This window comes from Zootoca vivipara, chromosome 4, assembly GCF_965207765.1.
Source record: "Zootoca vivipara chromosome 4, rZooViv2.hap1.1, whole genome shotgun sequence".
Lineage (NCBI taxonomy): Eukaryota > Metazoa > Chordata > Lepidosauria > Squamata > Lacertidae > Zootoca > Zootoca vivipara.
In genome coordinates this window covers 67849893-67868723 of record NC_142587.1, presented here as the reverse complement: position 1 = coordinate 67868723, position 18831 = coordinate 67849893, and the positions used below count along the sequence as shown (strand labels likewise).

The 18831-nt window shown below is 40.2% G+C and overlaps 1 protein-coding gene across 9 annotated transcripts in view; it reads right to left on the bottom strand.

Annotated features, from left to right (window-relative positions):
- The window catches only part of CD47 (CD47 molecule), a 636578-nt gene that overhangs the window by 571084 nt on the left and 46663 nt on the right, over positions 1–18831 (bottom strand). For 4 of the 9 annotated variants that reach the window (XM_035114493.3, XM_088668123.1, XM_035114496.3 and 1 more), the window contains one exon: positions 11926–15515. The exons of 1 other annotated variant lie outside the window; for it this stretch is intronic. In XM_035114493.3, the coding sequence (XP_034970384.1) occupies positions 15456–15515 (60 nt within the window). In that variant the 3' untranslated portion in view covers positions 11926–15455. Of the gene's footprint in view, positions 1–11925; positions 15516–17800; positions 17829–18509; positions 18535–18831 lie in introns of those variants that run through there. 4 more of the 9 variants (XM_088668121.1, XM_060273688.2, XM_088668122.1 and 1 more) reach the window with 2 other exon arrangements.

The window sequence follows — 18831 nt, the reverse complement described above, 5'->3', positions numbered from 1 at the left end:
TCCAGCCGGGCTCCTCTGGTGTCCTTAAGCCTTATGTAGATGTGCTTCTTTGATTCTAGTCTGTGCATCAGCTGAAAGGGATAGAGTCTATTAGAACAAAGGAAATGAAGTAGCAGTATTATAGGATGCAAATAAAGCGCTGCAACTAGCTCAAACTTGGTTGTTGCAAATCTTCATCTGGCAGAAGGCATATACCTTCTAGAAGAGTTAAGTGAGTGGCCTGTTAAAAGCTCAGCATGGCAGTGATAATAGTGCACTAGTGGAAACCATAATTTACTGTTACTGATACCGAAGAGCTCAGTATTCATATTAAACCAGTGATGTAGAAGGAACATTACCTTATTATTTCATGGGCCATATTTATTTTAGACTAGCTGACCCGGCCACGCGTTGCTGTGGTTCTTTCCTGTGACCCCCCCCACCCTGTCCCGATCCATGACGTATCCTGCCCCTCCTCCCTCCACCCCGGCTCATCCCTGTGTTTCGGTAGGATACCCTTCCCTCTGTTGTCCCTGGGGAGTGTTGGCCCCTCCCCCTGTATCTCCATACCTTGGCCCCCACCCTTCGAAAAGGAACTGTTAGGTTCTGGGTTCTATTTCCCAGAATGCACTTTTGTCTGAACCCTCTGTTGTCCCTGGGGAGTGTTGGCCCCTACCCCCGGTATCTTCCTACATTGGCCCCCAGCCTTGGAGAAGGAGCTGTCAGTTTCTGGGTTCCATTTCCCAGTATTTACTTTTGTCTGAGCCCTCTGTTGTCCCCTCCCCCCTGTGTCTCCATACATTGGCCCCTGTGCACGCATCGTGAACATTTCTATATATTTAGCAGCAAAGTCAGTCCTCCGGGAATATGCAGGTAACCTTGGAAGGGACAGCACATGGAAGAATCCCGACCAAGCCTATGAAGAGGCGTGTAGTGGTGATAGGGGATTCCCTACTGAGGGGTACAGAAGCAGTGATCTGTGGGCCTGACAAGATGTCTCGAGAGGTGTGCTGTCTACCCGGGGCCAAGATCAAAGATGTAACAGAACGGCTGCAAGGAATCATAAAACCCACCGACAAATACCCCTTCCTTATGGTGCATGTGGGAACCAATGACACTGCAAGCCATAGCCTACAGAAGATCAAAAGTGATTATGAGGCTCTGGGCAGGAAGTTGAAGCAATTAAATGCACAAATTGTCATCTCATCTGTCCTCCCAGTTGAACGACATGGCCCAGGGAGAGAGAGAAAAATAGGGGAAGTGAACAACTGGCTTTGCAAATGGTGCAAACAGGAACGGTTTGGATTCTTAGATCACGGTCTGCAGTTTCTTGAAGATGGACTTCTGGCAGGTGATGGGCTGCACCTCACAAAAGTTGGGAGGAATGTTTTTGCCATGAAACTCAAAAACCTCATCAGGAGGGCTTTAAACTGACTTATATGGGGGAGGAGTCTATCAAGTTCTGAAGATGTTCATCCAAATGTCAAGGACCAAATGGAGCAAAAAGCACGCAGACCTAGTGGTGGAAGGAAAATATCCTTAAATAAGAGGCATGGGGGAATGATAAATGGTCTTCAATGTCTGTATACTAATGCACAGAGCATGGGAAATAAACAAGATGAACTTGAGCTCTTGGTACAGCAAACTAAATATGACATAATAGGCATTACTGAAACCTGGTGGGATGAGTCTCATGATTGGAATGTACAAATAGAGGGATACAATCTATTTCAGAGAAATAGACCAAACAGGAGAGGAGGAGGAGTAGCGTTATATGTCAGGGATGTGTATACCTGTGAAGAGATCCAGGATTTAAAACTTCAAAGCCAAGTTGAGAGTATCTGGGTCAAAAGTAAGGGAGAGAAAAATAACAGTGATCTCATTGTGGGAGTTTACTATAGACCCCCAAGCCAAACTGAGGACACAGATGAAGCCTTCCTGGAACAGATGACCAGGCATTCAAAAGGAGGTGAGATAGTAGTAATGGGGGATTTCAACTATCCTGATATTTGTTGGATGTCAAACTCAGCCAAGAGCATAAGGTCAAACAGATTCCTCACTGGCCTTGCAGACAATTTCATTGTCCAGAAAGTGGGAGAAGCAACAAGAGGATCAGCCATTTTAGATCTGGTCCTAACCAATAGTGATGACCTCATTAGTGGGGTAGATGTGGCAGGATCATTAGGTGGGAGTGATCATGCTCTTCTGGAGTTTATTGTTCAGCGGAAAGGAGCAACCAAGCATACTAAGACTCAAATCCTAGACTTTAAGAAAGCCGACTTCAGAAAACTTAGGGAAACGCTGGGTGAGATCCCATGGACAGAAATACTAAAAGGGAAGGGAGTTCACGATGGTTGGGAGTTTGTTAAAAGAGAGACATTAAAAGCACAACTTCAGGCAATACCAATGAGACGGAAACATGGAAGGTGCCTAAAGAAGCCAGGGTGTTTAAGTTGCTTGGTTGATGATGATGTCATTTGGTTTGTGGGTGTGGCTTAGATTTCAGAGGAAGGGAGGGGGTGTACTGTGGGAGGAATTCCACTTGAGGGCGCTGATTGACTTGGTGGAAAAGAGGGTCAAATCCTGCCGAGGTGTGTGATTTGAGGTTTTTCATGTCCCCTACAACCCTCGGGGAGTGGCCTGGATCGTTGTGTCAAAATTTCAGGACGATCGGTCAAGCGGTTACGGAGAACATAGCGGCCGGCAATTTCAAGATTTTAACATTTTTATATATATAGATTAAAATTAAAACCAACGTAAACTATGAAGGACATAAACGTTGTGATCCTTGATGTTCTATTACCATTTTGATACAAGCTCAGAGAAATGATCCATCCATTTAACTAAGAACTGCCCATTTGAAAATAAAAATGGAGTCAAGAAAAGTCGAGAATGTGCAATAATTGTGTCACTTCTCCATCTCCATGCTAAAGTTACCAAACAGCTAATTATTATGGGCTGACAGTTGTATCTCTACAGTTTCCTCTATAAACCAGTAAAATGAAGCTGGTGATGCAAGTCAATTTATCATTCATGGTGCCGTTCATGCCAATTTAGCTGCACCAAAATCAGCTTAAATGCACTCAAATGCAAGTAACTGAACAGTATAACTGTTCATTTTAAAGAAGCACACTCAGCATTGAATAAGGACAATTAGCATTCAAGATCTCAGGCCTCTATTTGTGTGCAATCAATACAACACCAGCAGTCCCAATCTTTTATTGTTGCTGTTGAGTTTACAAAATAATGTGATGCTGTTTTCTTTTTTGTTCGCTCCAAAACAACATTACAGACGTGGAACTGGTGGCTGTGCATGAACTTCTCTGTTATTTGCAAGGGAACAGACAGGCTTTGTGAAAGGGCAGAAATCTTATTTTCTAATTGCCTGAGAGTAATAATGGGATCTGGTCCAGACACCCCAGTACATGGCAGCCAATATAATAGCTGTACATTCAAACTTTGTCTGCCCTATCCTGCTGCCACCCTGCCTCCACTCGGCCCATTTCTGTACCATGCAATGGCTCTCCAACATCAGAAAGGCTCTGAAACTGAGTTGCGCTTTGTGGCCCTTGTCACTGGGGCATTTTTCCAGCTGGAACTTGCCAGAACTCAGTTCCGGCACCTCTCAGTTGGGCGCCATTGCCATTCTAAGAGAACAAGGGAAGTGTTCATGGTGAGTTTTGGCCCCTCTTTTGCTAGAAAAAACAGCACTGCTTATTACTCAGGGCATAACTCATTCTTAGCATAGACAGCCCCAAGAAGATGGAAATAAATTGTGTGCCTGGAGAAGGTAAAGTAACAGGAGACAGGAAGCATTAAAATATATATAGTTGCACCACACAACTAGCCAATCACTTTCTGTATTAATAAAATAATAATAAACCTTATTAACAGTAAGAGTTAGCAAGTTTTAAAATTATTATTTTATTAATACAGGGATTTTTCAGCTTAGGACTTACAGCTGACAGTCTGCTGGGCAGGTAGTTCTTCTTTGCAGCCTGTGGCTTTTTGTTAGAATCTGGTCGATTTTAGCTTCCTTTTAAATCTTGGGGTGTGTTTTTTTTAAGCTTATTTTTCTTTTCTTATAATGAAAACTTTTAAGCTGCAATGCTGGTTAAATGTCAACACAACACACAAGAAACAGAGAAAGTGGAGTAAAGAAACCTTGAGCCTAATCCAACTTAATGGTTTTGTGGAGCCATTTATTTTTCCCAGAGATATTAATAAAAAAAATGAAAAGAAGCTGGTGCAATAAACACTTCAACATACTTGTCACACATTACTTTGCCTGCCCAGAAGGCAACACTAGGCAATTGTCTAGCCCAGCATTTAATAGAGGGTTAACATTTTTGTTGAAGCAACATTGAAAAGAAAATCCTTTGCCGGAGCAGAAGTTAATGCAACCACTTCTGTTGTTGTAGGAACAGCAGAGAGCCTTGATGTAAAAAAGGGTCTTTATATTAGATGCTATCTGAAGACAAGGAGTGTCCGATCCCAGTGCGACACAGTCAACATCAGGTAGATTAGTCTTGCTATTCACCCTTCACTTATTTGTTAACATCCATTCAGTTCCTTGTCATACAGTGGTAAATAATTCCACCTCTCCAGCTGAGGAACTCACTCTTCAAATATTTGTGCTTGGCTCAGAGTCACCAAATCATGTTCATCGTTGTCTACGGAGAACAGCTTTTGAAATATTGATAAATGGCTGCTGAATTATTAAACCTCCTCAAATTATAGCATATTTGAGTCAATTTAATAAAGAGAAGTTTAATACCATAAGTATTTTCAGCAGCACTGTTAGTATTTATGCAAGTGGGGCTAGGAAATCAACATCCCTTGTGATTTTTATAAAAGATGATGGATCAGTGGAGCATTCACCAGGAGAGCTTGTTCTTCATGGATGGTACTAATCACTTCGTAAAATGCAGAGCTTCCCTCCACAGACCAACACTTGATGCATTAAAGAAAGCAGCTTGGCTCCTTTCGTCTAATGCTGCTCATTAGACTGTGGGTGGCATGGTTCAAGGCTATCAATTTTGAATGGAGAGAATAGTTACAGGTTTTAAAAATCATACCATTAGTGCCTTGCACCCGAGAGAGCTTTGAGCCTGTGTTTCTCTCACAGCAGCCTTTTATGGCATGTAGTGGACAAGCCCCTTTCGAAACTGAAGCAACTTTCAAAGGCATTGTATGATATGAGAGATCTGTTCAAAGTGAGGGTGGGGCAAAGGAGGGCAGGAGCGCAGGGATACACACACACAACTCATTGGATTCTGGTCACTGTGTTTATTATGCAGGCCTAATTTATTTTTAGGGAATGTTGATCTTTTGATACACGCTGATAAATCACTATTTCTGTTCCACCAGAAAGCATAGGAATTTAAAAATGTATTTGTGGGTATTTTTGCATTATAGATTCTCTCCCTCTATTAAAACTCATGCATTTTATATGGGGGTGGGGTGAGAAAGAAAGGAATAAGGGATGCCAGTTTGACAAAAAAATATTAGGCAGTGTAAGAGGAAAGGCACCTGAAAGAGAGAACTAATTAGAAGACTTGAGGTATAAACTTTGGTTTAAATGGTGAATATTAAGTAAGGGCTGCCCATCTTCACACCTTATGCTGAGTTTTGGCCATTTCTTGGTATCTTGAGATCAGCGTTTGAAACTCCCATTGTTCTAGGTGTGTTTTGCGACAGGGAATTTCATTAACGTGAGCAGTTTGTGAGCTCTGGGTGCAGTACTGTGCCTAAGATTTCAGATTAAAACTGCAGAGTGAAAGGAAAGGAGGACCTTTTTCTGCCTCCCCCCTTCCAGCCACTCTCTGAAGACTGGAGAAGAGACCCTCTTAAGAATATTAGGGGGGCAGTCAGGGGAAGCATAGCTTTGTTTTTTGAAGTCTTCACAAGACCGTGTGAAAAATGAATATAAGATTTTAGCTGCAGTTCATTCATTCTCAGCTTTGTATTCTTGTTATAAAAAAGTTTGCCTAGATAGTCCATTATTGCGCCCATAACCTAGGCATAATGTGCCATTTAGCTCCTAGCTTTCATATCTCGGTTTCTAACACTGCTTGAGATACCTTGCCCCACTCCAGCCGAGGAGACAACTTGCAGCCTTGAGTAGAAGCTAGGCTGTGCATTAGGTGGAAACGTTTTGTGAGGAAGGCAAACAGTTGGGTTCTTTCTTAAAACACAACTTGTTTCCTGCAGGTTGCCTTCTTTCCCCTCCAGCTGGCCCCTTCCCACTTTTCTTTCTCACTCCAGCCCAATACCTTGCCTGCCTTCCCCAAGCTACATGCCACCACCACCACAACCTTAAGCCTCCATTTTGCCTACTCTGAATCATAAATTCTAAGCACACCACAAGAGTTTCTACTTCAGACAGTGGAAATGTTGTAGGTAGGAAACATGCCTTCCTGAAAGTGCCTTTCATAAAGCAATAGAAATTACTATCTATCTATCTATCTATCTATCTATCTATCTATCTATATGACATTGAGATACCGTTCATCTTTCTAGGCAGCTCACTGTTGCTGTGCTGATCACCCTTTCACGTCATTAGAAACCATTCATGGATATAGTGCTGTGCTATCAATGCTGGTATTCCTATTAATATTTAATTAATAACACTCAACTTTTAGTTTCCATTCCCTCCCTTTTTACTAATTGCTCTCTGTTTAAAATTAATATCAATATGTTTCATTACGCATTTGTAGCAAGCCATCTGGGGACCTAATTTAGGCCTGCAATTCAAGGTGTTACTATGGCAATGGTATAATAAATTGGGAAGCTGCCGCCAAATATTTGGATTGTTAGTTCAAACTGAATGAGTTCTAGACCCCTGGCCTCACCCCTTGGCTGCTCATCCCAAAACTTCTACTCAAGAGCTTAATTGCCTTTTCACTCCTGCAGTGCACAGCTCATCTTGTAAGGTCTGTGTGAGTTTACCTCTCAACTCAGTGCCTCCTTCACACCTCTCTCAAACCTAGAGCCTCTTGGGCCTTTAGCCACCTTCTTGCATGTTTTGCCATTCCTGTTCCCTCTTGGGTTTCCTCTGCCGTGTGCTACAACTCTTTCTGTCCCCCCCTTTTTTTGTCTCATTCAAATGGACTTATCACTTCCCTCACAGAAGCTGCTGTTTTGTCAACCTTCTCCGCAGCTCAAAAGATCAGAATCCCTCTCATGGTTCTCCTGGCTGCTGCCCCTTTATGGAGGCTCCTAGGGGGAGGATGGGACATGATGGAAACAGCCACCCACCCCAAACAACAGAGTCTCTCCGTCCCTCCCCCTTGGAGTTACTACTGCAGCTTACACAAATCTTTCCCTTTGAGAAACAGGGAAGACAAGGACAGCTCTGAACAAACAAGACATTTCACTATACACAATCGGTATGGAGATAAAATGGACAAAAGCAGCAATACATCTTTGTGGTGGAAGGCTGTGCATATCGCACATTCAGTACTCGGTGAAGGGGAAAATGTGGGTTGGATGTGGGCTTCCCGTGAGCTGAACTTCGCTCTAGGGATGCCCTCACTTTCTTAAGAGGAAAGGAGGTAGTCAGTCAGTGGAGCTTTGCCTCACTTGCTCTATCTAGATGAATTGCTCACATCAGTTAAAATCAGGGTACACTCTGCAGCCATCACCACAACTTTTTCATGAACCAACTTCCCACCAGCACTATTACCAGAGAGAAGCTTTAGAAGGCAAGGGAGATGTTGGCATCACCCCATTATAAAATGGGGTACACTTTTTAGGCCAGAGCTGGAAGTTTATGTATCCACTGTTCTGATTAACATCTCCTCCTCCTGACGTTTTGCTGAACAGCAGAGAATGGCAAAACATCAATAGACATTCAAGCTTTGACTTGAACCTCAGGTCACTCCATTATCCACAGGATGACACCGTCTTCCTAATGGGAAAGACAGACTACGCAGAGTGCATTGGCATATGAATTTACAGGTCTCTAAAGCATTGATTTACTGTTACTGATGTAGCGTGCGACACCGACATATGCCAAACTTCTCCTGCAAATGCAGCTGACAACTTTCTGCATTCACATAAACATGAAAAAGCTATTCAGCATGCTTAATAAAGGGGGGGGGGTTCCCGCTGTCTTACAGATGCAGTTTCTATGGAAGATTCAGTGCTTTCAAAATTCAAACTTGGTTTATTTTAGTAACAATACTGATGAAAATGTCTTCTGCTTTTCCAGAGTTTTGATATATCACTGCATGTAATAAAATGGTGCTTAATTGAGTACCAAGGGATGTGACCTCAATCACCCCTTACAGCAACGTTGGGCGGGCCATGTGAGAATGGTGGTTACACACAAAGGCAATACCAGTTTAATATATTGCGGTTTTGAAACTGACACCTCCAGAAAGGAGGTTTTCATGCTTTTAGCATAATCTTCGAGTATGTTTTTCCTTTGGGTAAATGATGAAGAGCAGCAGAATTCCGAATGGATTTGAACATTACTTGCTGAGGCACACACAAGTTCCGATGAGGCAAGCATTTAAACTATGAACACTCTCTAATTTCTTTCATTAAGAATAAATAAAGTGTACATCTTACAAAACATGGTTCCCAAGTCATCTCTATTGAAATGGGCTTTTTAAGAAAACAAAATCACTTCCCCTTGTTTACTTGAAAGTCTATTTGATCATTTATGTAATACCTCTAAAAATGAAACTCTATAATTTGCTCCCATTTTTCTAACTACAGCTAGTATCTGATTTGACCAATGCTGGGCCGGCTTGATTTTTTAAATTGTTGCCAGTATTTTGTTCCTTTTAAATATATGTGCTTGGATCAGGCTTCCTCAACCTCGGCCCTCCAGATGTTTTTGGCCTACAACTCCCATTATCCCTAGCTAGCAGGACCAGTGGTCAGGGATGATGGGAATTGTAGTCTCAAAACATCTGGAGGGCTGAGTTTGAGGAAACCTGGCCTGGATACTATGCTGCTCCTCTATTTACAGAAGGGAAAGTGATTTCCTTCAAGTGTCTTGCCCATCACCATTTCCAAGGGGCACTTGAACCCCAGCAACAGATTTTGGGGGACACGGGACTGCAAAGGAAAAGGTTTAAGGGAGGCAAGAAATGCCTGTTCTCTTCACAGAAGGATAGTTGCACCTTCCTATACCTGGCATAGTGAGTATGTCATACCATTGTAAAAAACGTGCTAAGAGCCTTTCAAGGCTGAAGATCGCAGAGGTTGCATTCATGCGTCAGCTTATTTGGTTTTCCTGAAGTTTCCCTGTTCATTTCTGCATTGTGAGATTTCACACAACGTAAAAGCCACTTGAGTAAATATATAGTGCAAGTTTAGTGCTCATTTCCATGTTATTTGCAAGAGGATTTTTTCTTTCTTTCTGGAAACAAGTAACATGGAAATGAGTACAGTCATACCGTGGTTTTACGCCTCGGTTTGAGTATTTTCAGTTTAAGTACTCCGCGGACCCATCTGGAATGGATTAATCCACTTTCCATTACTTTCAATGGGAAAGTTCGCTTCAGGTTAAGTACGCTTCAGTTTAAGTACTCCACGGACCGTCTGGAACAGATTAATCCACTTTCCATTACTTTCAGTGGGAAAGTTCGCTTCAGGTTAAGTACACTTCAGGTTAAGTACAGACTTCCGGAACCAATTGTGCTGGTAAACAGAGGTACCACTGTACTAAACTTGTGCCATATTCAGCTATATTCCCAGCAGTGGCTTTTGCATTGCACAGAAGTAAAATACAATAGAGAAATTAACAGATAAGGAAATGTTGGGAAAACAAAATTAATTGCATGCTAAGGCCCAGAGACCCAGTTGCTCCCTGTGTAATGAAATAAGAAGACCAGACAGCAGCATATAATGTATGGGGGGGTTCAAATACGGTACAACTTTGTTGGTTACAGATGTGGTTTGGCATAGGCGTTGGGTGAAGCCATTTATTTAACTCCAGCGCATCTGCTGGGAGTCTACCTAAGGGTCAACCACATTATGGGTGGGGAGCTATGACCTACATAAAATAGGGGTCGCCCCTGAGGGGTCCCTGCTGGAGTTCTGTGGCCCTAGCTCCCATCTGGGTGTCAAACAGAATTAACTCCTCACAGAGCCCTTTAATGGGATACCCTTAACCAAGGAAGGGCAAGCAGAGGCTACAACCTCCCCTCCAGCCAAGACTAAGGCTTACCCAATGCCTAACCTCACAAAGTTGTGATGACTGCTATGAGGTGGGCAAAAACCCAAGTGGCTGGTGCCAATTTGTCAAGTGGAAAAATTGAATATGGCAGCCGACAATGGCCATAGCAAGGTCTAGCATGAAAGCAGCAGCATGTGGGAAAAGGGGTGACCTGTGGTCAGGCTACTGAGTCATTTCCCTGACTCTCAAGATGTATTAAAAATGTGCTGTCAAGTTTATGCTTTTTAAGAATTTTATCGTTTTATTTGGTACTGTAGATTAACTCTTGACGTTTTGTTTTTTCAGATATGCTGTAAGCCACCCAGAGTGACTGGAGAAATCATAATTTATAGTTTCATTATTAATTTGTGGTTTTTTTTGTAAACTACTTGGAAATTGTTCTGTTATTAAATGATATATAAATGTATAAAATAAATAATTTAATGGATTAGCCAAGTCCCATGTATGCTTATGGTAATATTGGAAAGCTAATGCTGAATGCCTGACAGGAAAGTAAAGGCAGAAAATGTAAGCATGTGAAGTGGGAATTCAGAAAATTGCAATATAAGACAGTCAAGTTTAAAAAAATAATGGAGGGAGTGGGAGAAAGAGAAACATCAGCAGAAGGTTAGAAACAGTTTGGGCTGAAATTTTTAATGAATAAAACACATCAAGATTTGCATTTTTATTTTGTTGCTCTTGGCAGCAAAGGATTTGGTGTTTTTTTTATTTAAAAAATCTAAAATTCTAAGGAAGCTTTTATACTACAAATGCCAATAGGATGGAGAAGTTCAGGAAACATTCACCTGAATTTTCTGTGTTGCTTCGGTTACACGGTCACCTACACTTCACATACCTTATATTTTCCCTTGTAAAATATATAAATAGTTCAATCTCCAACAATATATTCTGAAGCATGAGGTGAATCAGACTCTAAATTTTATTTAAAACTGAAATGTTAATGGTTGGGATCTACAGCTGTTACCACCAGGCATTCTACCTTTGAAATCTCCTTTGCCTTCCCTCCTCCATTTTCCTACCAATAAATTATGCCCAGCCCAAACAGACCTCCTTGTCACTATACGAACTCCTCAAACCTTGCCTACAAAAACACCAAGATGTCCCAGGCATAATAAAAGATTTGCTTTTATGGAAGCGCTTCTGAATAATTTTTAACCTGAGAAGGGATGCGCCATAAAAGTAATTGCTAAAAGGTATGAATCTGACAAGCATCTGATCTGAAAATAGTTTTTCCTTCATAGGTCTTGCTGATGTTTCTCAGGCCAAGTAAATAAAAAGTTAGCCAGCTCCCCCTCCCACCCCATAATGCTATAACATGCCTTGAATGATTAATGTGCATTACCAACTTCAGTGTCTTAAAATGCACATCACCATGGTCTCTCCACAGCATAGAAGAGAGCATTTTACACTTTGCAAAGTTATTTCCATTATATTTACACTAGCTCCCAGAAATTTAATTATTTAAGGGTTTTTTTCTTTGCATGGTTTTAAAGAAATTTCAACATTTAGTGCTAATATGCTAATTTAGAACATAGCATTGAACTCACCAGCTGAAAACTGTGTCACTGACATTTCTGTTTTAATTTTAATATATTTTCAATGGAAAAGGGGGCATGGTTAAGCATATTGCTAAAAACTGAATTAGTAACAATTTGCAACAAAATTTTCAGCGTTAATTTGAAAGAAAAGTAGCCTAGCAGGCCTAAAAATAATTGTTGGTAACTTTGAGGACGCAAGGAGAAAGACAAAAAAAAAATTAAAACACTTTTATTTTAATTATATAGCTATGTTCAATAAATAAAAACACACTGTTAAGTTTAAAAGACTGAAGATTTTTCCAAATGGTCAAACAACAAAGATTTGGCATTATATTTATACAAAAAGAAAAAGAAAACCCCAATCACAAGTATTAAAACAGCCATAACCACTTTGGTTTCTTAAACATCGGGGAAAATAAAGGACTAGTTTAGGAAAACCTTCTCTTCTGAATGACGGCCAAATGAAATTTAAAGCACAGGACCCTCTTGTACATGTTATGATGTTCTCAAAAGGGCATAATCAGAATCAAAGTCTTTCTGTAAGACGAAGGAATATTTATTTATAGGAAAGAATTTGGCTTTACCCGTGTGTGGGCTACATAAGTTGTCTTTAGTGCTTTTTCAAACAAAATCATACAGTCTTGCAAGGCAAACAGCAGGACTAGACTCAAATTCAAATATAGCATGGAATGAATCTGCAGAATTCTCATTTTCTGCATGCTCCAGAAATGAGATGCATCAGCAATGAATCAACTTACTATGATGCTACGGAACACATGGACCGATCACCAACGAATAGGATATATTGAATTTTGTTTTGCATTCAGGATGGCGGACCTCAAACACATGCACAATAGTATCTTAATTTTTTTAAAAGAGAGATCCAAGATCCCAAACCTTAAGAATTAAAGTCAATGTACAAGCTTCCCACCTAATCCTGCCATCTTTACATGAATATTCACAATCTTCAAATACCTACCTCAGTTAGGGGCAGACATGAGAATGTAGCCCTTTTACCCAGTTTGGTAGTTATCAGGGGATCAAACAATAGTAACCAGAAATCTAAGAATAAATTCTGGAAACCAGTATAGGAATATGAGCATTGAAAACGCTATCAGAGTAATAATAAAAAGAAGCAAAGCAAATATTAAAAAATCAGACGAACTGCATCAGATCTTTCTAATAAGCCCCTTTATTCAGGCAAATGTTTTGCTCATTAACTGCTGTAGTTAATGGGGCAATGAGTGGGGTGTGGGGAACTTGCCTTTAGCATCATCAGGCCTTCAGCTACTCAAGAGGTCTATGCTGGGTAGATGTGAAACACTGTTTATTTGAGCGGTGAGGGCTATCAGGAGACTGACCAAAAGTCTCACTGAACATTTTAATAAAGAGCATTTCATGAAATTGACCTGAACTTACAAAAGGGAGACTCTACAATTTAGGGGCTCAGAATGCTATGTTTCAATTGAATTAATCTTGCAGTATATTTAAAGTGGATAGATTCTTATTGGGAAGGTGCAGAAGGGCACACAATGCTTTTTAAATGCAATTTCTTGAATGCAGTCTACACAGAATATTTTAGTGGGATGGAAACAGGAATACAGTTCCTTAAATCCTCTTGCATAAAGGGGGGGTTATTGGTTTGTTTCTGTTCTTTTAAATTATGTATTTTGTGTGTTTTTATATTGTAATTATATATTGTGAACTGCCCTGAGATCTTTGGATATAGGGTAGTATATAAAATGTAATAAAAATAAATAATAAATCCTATATATGTAAATAAATGAAAGACGAGATCACAGAAATCATAGTTTCAAAAAATTGCAGCTTAACTTGGAATGCTGGCAACCTATAGACCAAAAAAGAACAACTCCTGTTTCTGCACATAAGTTTCTGGCAGCTGCAGGAGATGGAAAAGAAATAGGATTTAATTAGCATAAGTGTTGTGGGATGAGTCTCAGCTTCATGAACATTAAAGGACTACTACATTCAGCAGTGTAGAAATTGGGATTTGTGCCACGAAAGCTGAACTCGGTCCTTAATTTTAAAGAGCATTTTAATTAAAGAATAGGAAAAAAGAGAAAGTTACTTTGACTACAATACCGATCACCAAAGCACACAAAGAATTACAGTATATACAGCAGGAATACTAACAGGAAGTGCGTGGATGGGACTTTTGTGATCATCTGAGTGAGTTGGAAACCAGGCTCTTATTTAGAAAAGACTAATGATGATAGTTTTTCAAAAATATTATAATACAAACAATATCTGTTCATCTTGTAATGTATCCACTCACATTCACACCACATAGGGTATGAACAGTGCTTAATATAAATAGTTTTCTCATTTGAATATTGTTTATCTATTTGTTATAGAAAACTTCAAAAAGATAAGATTAGAATTAGGCTGTTTTTGCACATTGTGCCCAACTGGCTTAGAGTGAACATGAGGCCTCCCAGGGAGGAAGGAGATCACAGTTACTTTACCCTCCTCTGGTCATTCTGCTGCTGGACCACACTGCACTAAGCCATATTTTGACTCACCATGCCATCTAACCCAGGCTCGTGGTTTAACTCTTATCAAAACTAATGATGAGCTGCAAGTAAAGTTTGTTTTTGGTTTGCAGTTTGCCCTGCAGAACTAAACTTCAAGCCTGAGATGGGACAACATGCTAAGCCACACCATGTCTTGGGCAAGGTGCGCCAATGCAGCAGCAAAACAACTAGGGAAGAGCAAGGCAGTTATCATCCCCTCCCTGGGAGCCTGCATACCCAGGTCATAGTACTTTTTTGTGTAATGTGAACTAGGTCAGTGTGTAAAAGCAAGATGGAAAAAATAGCATCGTTTATCATGCAGTACAAAGATTTGTGTAAGTGGTCCCATTGATTTATCCTCTGTGACCCTGCAGTAACTTTCAATCATATCAATGCTAGCTTAAGTTTAACCTCTTCTAAATATAGGGCCAGTACTGGCCATGTTGCAGGCTACCAGGAAAATGGCATTAGTTTCATAATATAAATCAGCTTTCACCAACCCGGTACCCCTCCAGATGTTTTGGAATGTGACTCCTATCAGCTACATCCAGCATGGCTGTGTGGCTGGTGCTGATGGAGAGTTGTAGTTCAACACACTTGAGGGACAACTGGGTTGGGAAAGGTCGAGCAAATACATTAGCATTGAACAGTTATATATACAAAAAGGTAAAAAAGAAAAAGGTAGAAAAAGAAAGAATGAGAACTGCAGGCTCAAGAGCAACTCTTCTGCTTCCCTTCTTTCAACACTGCTCCCTAGTTTTGAGGGTAGGAGTGCTACTTCATGTAGGAAGTAGCTGCTGTATAGCATCGCAGAAATTGGCCCAGGACAGAAAGGCAGTAATGTGCCAGACAGTTATGTTGGAAAGTAGTCCTTTCATGAAGTCTGGTCTTTATGAAAAGTGGCAGTTCAACTTTATTCCGAGAAGTGCAGCACTAGAGACACAAAATGGTGGGTAAGAGAGAGAGAGGGAGGGAGGGAGGGAGAGAGAGAGTCCTTTGTATTCTTTCCCTCATCTACCCGAAAAGGAGAGAAATAAAAATAAAAATAAACTCACGTGCATACACTCATTTCTCTCTTAAACCTTACTACAACTCCTGTGACTATAAAGTTACCTCATAAGTCATTACAACACTTTTCCACACATGCAAAACAACTAATTTCCTGATTTTCTTTTTCTTTGAGTAGTGCATCATCAAGGCCACGGTGTATCAACAAAAGTCTTTCTCCACTTGTTTCCATGTCCATTGCCAGACTGCTTTAATTCTTTGCTGGGAAGGGAAAAATAAATCACAAAATTATTATCTGAAATTTGGGAGACTTTAAAAACAGTTAAATCTGGTAAATCGAGTAAATGCTTTCAGAACTTAAGGTAGGGTTGCTTGAGATAGCAGTAATAGTCAGTTTACTTCTAACAGAGACCTGGAGCATAAAGAGTGTTCTTCAGTTAGTGTAACAAGAAAGAGTTATGCTAACACCATCAATAAAAGGGGTGACTATATTCCTCGCAAGACTGTCCATGATGCCAGTTGACATTGGAGACCAGCTTCTTAAGACAGGGTAGTGGAACCAAAAAGGTCAAACTGTGGCAGATCTTCAGTGGACATTCCATTTGGACTCGCTCATTCTTAGTTAAAAATCAACAAGACATTGGGATGACAGAGCATAATTTTTGTGTGGTTGAACTGTTTTCTGACTGAAGGGAATATAAAGACAGACAAAGCACTGACAAGAGAGTATGAAGAGGACAGCCACAAGTCCAGACTGAGTATTTCAGCCTAGTCTACATCAAAAGGTTGCTGTGAAGGGGGGGGGGACGGGGAGGGGGAGCCTTGAGCTCCTTGCAAAAAAGGCAGGATATAAATTGAATAATAATGTCCTCTTATTTTACACTTCAAGTATCCCTATTGACTCTTTAACACAGTACAAGTGGGGTTTAATGAATTTTCCTTGCTTTCTCATTGAATCTAGTGTTAAGAAGATACACAAACATTTGGAACAAACAGATTAAACACTCATGATTATCTCATTGATGAATTGCTTGAATGGCTAAGACCTAATTACTTGCAAGTTCAGTTGCAGTCCTAGATTAATTAATCATGATTCCCATGAAATGGATTTAGTTTAAACAGAAGCCACTGAACTAAATAGCAAGCCAGAGATTAATGAAGTACATAAAACATGAACACTTATTTCCCACCCTGCTCAATTCCCTGTGGATTAATAACAAAATTAGGAAAATCAGTAATTTTAGTAAGCATTAGTCTAACAGACTGATCACATCCACCGCCAATACTATTTTGCCTTTATTTATAAAGGAAGGAAATTAATGTAAAAAAAACAGGAATAAAGTGGCAATTCAAAACCACACTCTCTATATAAACGTAGGTTAGCACCTGCGATTGTTTGCTGTCTTCTTTACCGAAGTCAGTGGCAGTAGTAAGAATATTGGTAATTTACACCCCAATATTCTAACATGGAGGGGTGTTCATGGTCAGGGTTCCTGACCACCAGCTAAACAATGTTGCAGGAAACTCTTCCCCCTGACCCTGTGTGTACCTGGCAACTTTGCCTGTAGACCATTCACAGCCAAGTGGAATCTGCGGCAAACCTTGCACAGTAGAAGGTCCTCATTCAGTTTTCCAGTCAGTCCTACCTTCTTTCAAGATGTTCCAATCCAATTCCTCCACAGCTCCCTCAATATACTTTAGCCATTTAGTATGTTTTGTACTCATTGGACTGTTTCTGTCTCATTCCCCTCTTCTCCCCTTTCAGGTTCTCTCTCTTTCACTCTCTTACTCTTGCAAACCTTGGGCCTGCTGATAACCTCTCTCTTGTGTGGGGGTGTCGTAATTTTGGCTACACAAGTTCCACACTCCGATAATATGTTTGCCATTAGTATACAGTATGTTCTATTTGTGAACTGCATTCTTTGCTACAAGGCTTTGAGCCTCTCAAGGAAGGCAAACAGATACTGTATCTACAAAATCTGAAGGCAGCCCTGTCTAAGGAAGTTTTTAATGTGTGACATTTTAATGTATTTAATCTTTGTTGGAAGCCTCCAAGAGTTGGCTTTGGAGAAGGAAGAAGCTCCTTTCTATCACTGCTCTCCGTTGCACGGCATTCTGGGGCTCAGCAGTTGACAGAAATTCTGGGAGGGCGATCTGTGGACTGCAAAGCCCCCTGCCTGATTTAATAAGGGGTCAGGGCCATTTGATGCAGCAAATGGGTTTATGGAGCCACAGCTGCAAAACTCAAATCTGTAAAGATGCTGGAAATAAGGAAGTTTGCCAATGGCTTTAAAGTGACTATAAACTGCCACTATTTGGAGACACCCGCACACACACCAATTCATAGCTAGAAAAACTGGGTCTCGGGGACTATTTTTGATGAAATATTCAAGGTTTGTGTCTTACTAGAAAAACTAATAACTAGAAGTACTAATGCTTTGAAGTGTGCTTCTGTTTCATGAAAAAAAGGGGGGGCGGAATAAAAACAAAGGAAAAATCCCATAGCCCTACTGAAAGCAAAAGTAATAAATACAGGCAAAACTTACCATCATTCTAACATCACTCCTTTCGCATCTTTGCAAAACCAAGCAAAACGTTAGTAGTTAGAGAAGCAAGGAGTAAACAGCAGTTTAGTAGAAACAGTGTTAAAATATATTATAATTTTAGACATGCAAGAACTCCATGTAAACAGCAGTTTAGCAGAAACAGTGTTAAAATATATTGTAATTTTAGACATGCAAGAACTCCATGTATTGGGAAAGAACCAGCCTTTCTCTTGATTCTACATCAGCATTCAGTGGGATTTCCCCCCAATACCAGTTGGCTCAAATGAGGAAATCAGAAACCAAAAGGCAAAAAGACAAAAAACAAAAACAAAAAACCCTTAGGTTTTGCTAAGCACTATCCCAGAAACTTGTGAACCCCATGCAAAAGATAACTCATATCTACTTTTCAGAAGGAACAAATATTTCATTCAGGAACTAATTCCTTTTGGCAAATGAATTTATAAGATCAAAGTGGTATTTATCCTAAAACAGCCACCTGAACTTTGAAAAGGTCCAGATAAGCCAAGAATTACAGAGCCATAAACTATTTTCTAATACCCATAATCTATGAACAACCAATAATTTAAGGTCAGGAATATTTTTTTTTCATTATCTTGTATACATTTTTACACAGCCCCAAAAGCTAATTTTTGGACTGGAACAAAAACCAAGTCCCTGAATATAGTTCAAAGTTTCAATTACTACCTACCATTAAGTGGTTCTCCGACAGTTTTCTGTAAAATATTTAAAATATATATGTATATGTGTATATAAATAAATATAAATGTCTTCATGTCTAGCTTGGATCTCCCAAATTAAATGACTCTAATTGACATATACAATAAATAATGATTCTACAAAACAAATACAAGAAACAGCAGAACATTAATTAGGTTAATGGCAGGTTGTTAGCTCTAGGGCCAGTAATGACAACATGTAGTCAAGAGCAGAGATAAAATGTGTCCCACAGGTTGGCTCATAGCCTCCTCCCTCCTCCCCAAAACTACAAGATTGCTAACCCCTTAGCTCCC